At 32.4% G+C, this 6000-nt stretch overlaps 1 protein-coding gene across 2 annotated transcripts in view; it reads left to right on the top strand.

The window, feature by feature from the left end:
* The first annotated feature begins 798 nt into the window (after positions 1-798).
* The window catches only part of LOC129800741 (LIM/homeobox protein Awh), an 89917-nt gene continuing 84715 nt past the window's right edge, over positions 799-6000 (top strand). Inside the window, exon 1 of one of the 2 annotated variants that reach the window (XM_055845355.1) lies at positions 799-934. In XM_055845355.1, coding sequence (XP_055701330.1) covers positions 868-934 — 67 coding nt within the window. In that variant the 5' untranslated portion in view covers positions 799-867. The remainder of the gene's footprint in view (positions 935-6000) is intronic. The other variant, XM_055845353.1, reaches the window with a different exon arrangement.

Genomic DNA, 6000 nt, shown 5'->3' with positions numbered 1-6000 from the left:
GGGCAGGGAGAGTGGAAGAGATGGAACAAGGCGCGAACGACGGTCTCTCATTAGTACATGACTTCCGCTACTCACTGTCTCAATTGCCGCTGGGGACTTCATCTCGCTTTTTTCACGAGAAATCCACCCTCAATTGAAAATTTCCCTCCTTTTTGCAAGCAGAAGCAAAAAACACACCAAATATATCCTCTGAAGATTCTCCAGAGGCTCATTTCAACAAAAGAAATTATTTCAGATTATTTACATTCATCATGAGTCTCGAGGGGCTACCAATCCCTAAATTGATCCTCGAAAACGTTGTTGTATTGCAAATAACATGGTACATTGCAAGTTGTTTAGTTGTTTTTTGCCATCCTGGTTAAAGTCAGAACCGTCCATGGAAGGCTTTAAAAAAGTCATAAAGTAAATTGGCACGATAATTAAAATCTTTCCGGTGTTAAAAAGAAATCTTGCATGGTTAGAAAATTAAAATGTGAAAGATGTGAAAGCGTATTTAAGTGAAATTGGAAATTATTTCATAAAATATGCAAATAATTTTGCATTTTGATGATAAATCTATTAGAGTGTTTTACTTCATGTTAACTGTCATAATGTATAACAACTTTGTAATGGCAGAATTGTTAAGGTTTTAAAGACCTTTCATTTGAAGATTAGTTGATTAAAATTGGTTCTGTAGATCCGGAGCTACTATAGCTTTAGTATCAAAAAACTATGAAAATCATATTGCCTAGAAGTAGGCGCAAAATTCAACCACACACCTGCGGAAATCAACCACATTCTTCTTTTCATTTTCCGCAGGAAATTTTCGCATTGACATACTTGGAAATCTGTGCTAATGACCCCTTGGCGTGATATATCGTTCGAAATATGTGGAAAAAGTCCGCAAAAGGAAGTGTCTGTAATTCGAGGGGCTGCACAAATGATGTGGTGGTTGGTGAGTTAATTCAATTTTATTCTCTTTGAAGCATTTTTATTGACTGATCCCTGGGCTTTAGCATGCAAAAATTGAGGGACGAATGCTGGCGTGTAAAATGTAAAGGGGTTAATATTTAGTTTTGTCGACAATCGCTAAGCCAAAATTATATTATGAGCCTCACACTTTGCTTGTTTATGTGCTGAAAAATATTCAATTTTTGGGGGTGAAACAGAACGCCCACAACTTAAACAACTTTATTGTTGTGGGTTGTCGGTGAAAGGGCTTCATTTTAGCATGAATGACCTTATGTAAGGAAGGATAATTGTGATTTTACGTTCAACATCAGGTTTTTGTCCTTATTAATTTAATTATGGAGGAAATAGTGGGTTTTTTCCTTGAGCCCCAAAAAGTTCATTGAATTTCTCTGGCAAAAACATGTCACAATAAATTATTCCATCTGTGAATGAGGACTATGGCATACATGGTAGAGGTATAAGCCCCAATAAGCTTGTTGAGGTTTTAGGAATTGTGATTCTAAACTATATCATACAAGTTACACATGTTAGGAAGTGGTTTACGAACCCTTATGATTGTATAAGATCGGATGACTACACAAAACTCAACTTGTTAAAAAAAAACTACTTTTACCGATTCAAAACAATTAAAAAAAAAGTTATGACCTGTCCTGTATAGTATACTAGAAACAGAATAAAATTGATACTGAATTTTTCAAAATAACAAAGAAAAAATAAAAATATCAGTTGACATTTTCTCTTTCAAAATCATAGAAGGATTAAGAACTACAGTAGACTCTCTCAAATTCGGGCATTTGGGACTAAAATGTCACCCGAATTAGAGAGAAATTCGGGCGACAAAGTTTTTGAAATGCAACGATTTTTTATTCATGTGCATATAGATATTGAGTTTACATACTCATATTTGTGGTAAATTTCATGAAAACCCCTTAGTAATGCGAAAACACATCAGAACTAAGAGAAACCATGGCAAATTTGAGGATATTTGTTTCATTTGATAATCATAATTAAACTTGAAAAATGTCAACAAACTTTTTTCAAATTTAACTGCTGCCTGAATTAAAAAGTAGCCCGATCTTAAAAGAGCCGAATTAGCGAGAGTCTACTGTATGCATATTAGAATGGTTTTGAAATTATTAATACGTTTACGCACTAAAATGAAATATTTAAGAGAAATAAATCAACTACTCTGAAAAAAATAGTTTGCAAAAATTTGCATTTGGAGCAGATTGTGAATGGAAAAATTGACCTTTCTTGACTTTTTCTCTTTAATTCTTCACGACGCGACGTTTCGAGGATGGATGTCCTCTTCATCAGGTTTCGAATATGGAGGAAAAATCAGGTACAGGTGGAAAATTCTGCTGCTGCAATGCACTTGAACTTATTTTACAAATCTTCACTCTGAAGTTTACCATGCAATGGACTGACACCGAATCAATTGCATTTGGATGCAAAAATTGATTGATATTGGAGATCAGATGTAAATTAATCGAAAAATTTGCAATTGGGTGTAAATATTTTCATTTGGGTGTATTTTTGCAAATTATTGCCCTCCTTGTACAAATTTTTGCAAATTTTTTGCCTACAACTGAACACTATAGCTGCGTCATCTTGAGACATCATAAAGCAAATTTAGTGTTCTTGTCTGCCGTATAGACACAAAATCGACGTACCCGAAATATTAATGAAGAAGCCAATTGCACTTAAAAGTTTTATTTTCACTACGACTATACACATTTTTTCATAATAAATTTTTCACACTTGCTATTTATTATTAAATTTCTTGGAAAATTTTGCCAGTTTTAACCCAAAAATTATATTTGTAAGAAATTTAGCTGTCGGATTATTGATAAATGAACCATCCGACATGTCAAAAACTTTTGCACTGGGGATGCAACCTCGCGAACAAATCTTTGAACATTTCAGTATCGAAGTCTTTTGGCTACAAAATATTTACAACAAAACACTCCAGAGACTTGAGCAAGCCCTCTGAATCACAAAATTTAATTTTCCAAATAGATAATTTGAGTAATTTTCCTGCAAAACACTGCTCAAATTTCATTTATTTTTTGTCGGCACTCTCTTTTTCCGAATCACAACACAAATCTCTACCGGAAGAGCTTTTCCTTCCAATTTCCACTATTATAATTATTGAGAAACACGCGAAAATTATCACCACTTTGCAAAATAATTCTAAAATGAATTAATATTTTGTCTGCCATTTGACAATTCAGAGTGACACAGCGACACTGACATTGGAAGCCGCTGGAAAGTGCTAATTTTTCCACAAAATTGACCTTCTTTTGCAAAAAATTGATCTCCTGTTACAAAAAAGTTGGTTGGAAAATGGGTTACTAAATTTTTTGGTTAATTAGATGGAGTGACGACCAACTTTTGACAATATCTATTCGATGAAATAGGGCTCATAAGTGGCGAAAGGTTAGATCGTTTTTCCCATTGTCTTTTAAGGACATATTTTAAAGACTTTTTAAATTGTGTACTTACCTTAAATTGAAAATTAAAATAATTGCATTAGACAACTAGAAATGGTGATATAAACTTTTAGATTTTGGAAGAAAACCAAAAACCTAAATGCATACAGAAAAAAATTTTAGAGGTGACCGCTTACTAATGGATTTCAGGGATTTCAGATTAAAGATTTTTAAAGGACCCTGTAATATCTATGGGCCTAGCCTAGACCCAGATAGATAAGATACTCAAAATTATTTAATTTTTTTTAAATTTTGTTTTATAAAATTTATTTATTTATAATTTTATTAGAGTCTTAACACGGCGATACTTGATTGATTTGCAAAATGACAATAGCTGCGATTTTGAGAGAATCACTGCCGAGAACCAAAAGCAACCCCCTGTTAAATGAGATTAAATGTGCAGATTTTCTCCGGATGGACGAACTCTGGTACGGATTTAAGATGGGCAGAAGAGAAGGTAGAGAAAATTGAAAAGGCTCCAAGCAAAGAGGCGAACATGATTAAAGTGGCTGTGGAATCCAATTTCATATTTTTCCTGATTTATTGTTGTGGCATTAATTTATTGATTTGCCTTCCTTGCAAATTTCACAAAATGGGCTCCAGATAAGTGCCAAAGATGATGCCCAAAAAGAGAAATTAAATATCTGTGATTTTGTATTATTTGTGTAAGATATTTAAAAGTGTGCCCGGGAGTTAATTCATGAGACTCTGGGTGAAGATAAGTTCGAACTTCTTTTACCACCCTCCCTTTTTCCTGGGCAGCATAAATTTTATCCATTTGTTTCATCTTCGCGTCCGTGGCTCCTGCTTGAGAGACAAATTAAATTGTTCGCCTCTGGATATTTAAACAATTATATTTCTTTAGTAATTTATTGAGGCAACTACTGCAGTTTCTCATCGCTAATTGGTTTTTTCCATCTGACATCTGTAACTGACTCGCGATTGCATTTTCTTCGGCACATCGCACAACACACAATTTTATTGTTTGTATGTTTAACATATTGATTTTTTTACCATCTCAAATTGTATTCTTTTACACACCCCTTTGTACCACCAATCATCCAAACAGATAAGATTAAAATAATGTGCCAGAAAGAGATAAAGTATCCCTGGATCAGCAGCTTTTAAAGGCAAACCAATTAATTTTTGGATAGTTCGCTGGAGAGTTGAGAAATAATAAAAATTTCTCGAAGGGATCTCCAAAATGAGTTGTGTGTCAAATGATTTTACCAATCGATCGTGTAGGTTGAAGGGAAATTGCGTAGCCTGAAGCTCGCTTTTGATCAATTGAAATTTTGAATGAGTTATCACTAAAATTTTGCTTTGTTATCCACTGGAATTGAAGAAAGGCGAATTTATTTTTTCACCACGGTTGTAACGGTTATAATAAATTTAAAAATTTGAAAAGGATATGTCAAGTAGACATGTCAAAAATATAATTAAAAGTTAAAATAAATTATCACAAGCATTGCATGGAATTAAAAAAAAAACATACAATTGTCTGAGAGCGTGCAAATCTCTAAGGATAATTAAATTTTGGCAATTAAATTGAGAAGTTTGACAGTTGAAAATGCCAAATGTGGAGCGTTTTAAGGTATCTTCTGCATTAACGACAAATGCATTATTATTTCATGCATTAATAATCAAAATAAGTCTGATTCATACACTGAGAGAAATCCGAAAAAGTTAAAATAACATTCCGGAAATGTTAATTTTACCCTGCAGTATTGATCCGAAATCGGTGTAAAAAATTACCCTTTTTAGGTGTATTAGGGGTTAAAGTTACCCTTTTCTATGTTAATTTTACCCTTAAAAAGGTGTAAAATTAATATTAAAAAAAGTTGATATACTTTACACCTAAAAAGTGTTAAAGTTATGACGAAAAAATGTTAATCGCACCCTCTTTTTTCTCAGTGTATTCTCTTTGAAAGTACAACTGTCAATAATATTTGTCATGTCATTTAAAATTTATTAAAAACTGACAGATCGATATGTCAAATATTTATGCATCGTTCAAAGCTTATTTGTTAATAAAATAAAAACTAGAGCACCATTTCACTGATGTCTTATAGTTTATTTAGTGAACTTAATACAGATTATTACCAAGAAATATAACAATTATAAGGCTTCTATCAGTTTGATTTAAAATTAACGGTTTAATACGTCAAATGTGTGTAGACTGAAAAAAGCTTTTCCTTAACTTACGCTAAAAAGAAAATCTTCAATTCTGAAATATAAAAGCTTACAGATTTCAGTTTCATGGCATTAAAATTAAGAATACAAAATTCTTACTCCGATTGTAATAACAGTTTCGTATGTTACAAGCTCACTATACCATTGTCAGTATTAAAAAATTTAAAAGTTCCTTACGATCCTTACTTAACAATTTAAAATCTTTAACAAAGAATACTATTCAAGTTTCATAGGTTAATTTAAGGAATATTAATTTGAGGCATTTTAATTAAATCTTAAGTTTATTTTAATTTAGTGTCATTAGAAGACTGTCTTCAAATCTAAAATACACGATGACAAATTTATGACACTTGGATTTGGATTT

This window comes from Phlebotomus papatasi, chromosome 2 (genome assembly GCF_024763615.1).
Source record: "Phlebotomus papatasi isolate M1 chromosome 2, Ppap_2.1, whole genome shotgun sequence".
NCBI classification, from domain to species: domain Eukaryota; kingdom Metazoa; phylum Arthropoda; class Insecta; order Diptera; family Psychodidae; genus Phlebotomus; species Phlebotomus papatasi.
This window is presented reverse-complemented; position numbering and strand designations above follow the sequence as displayed.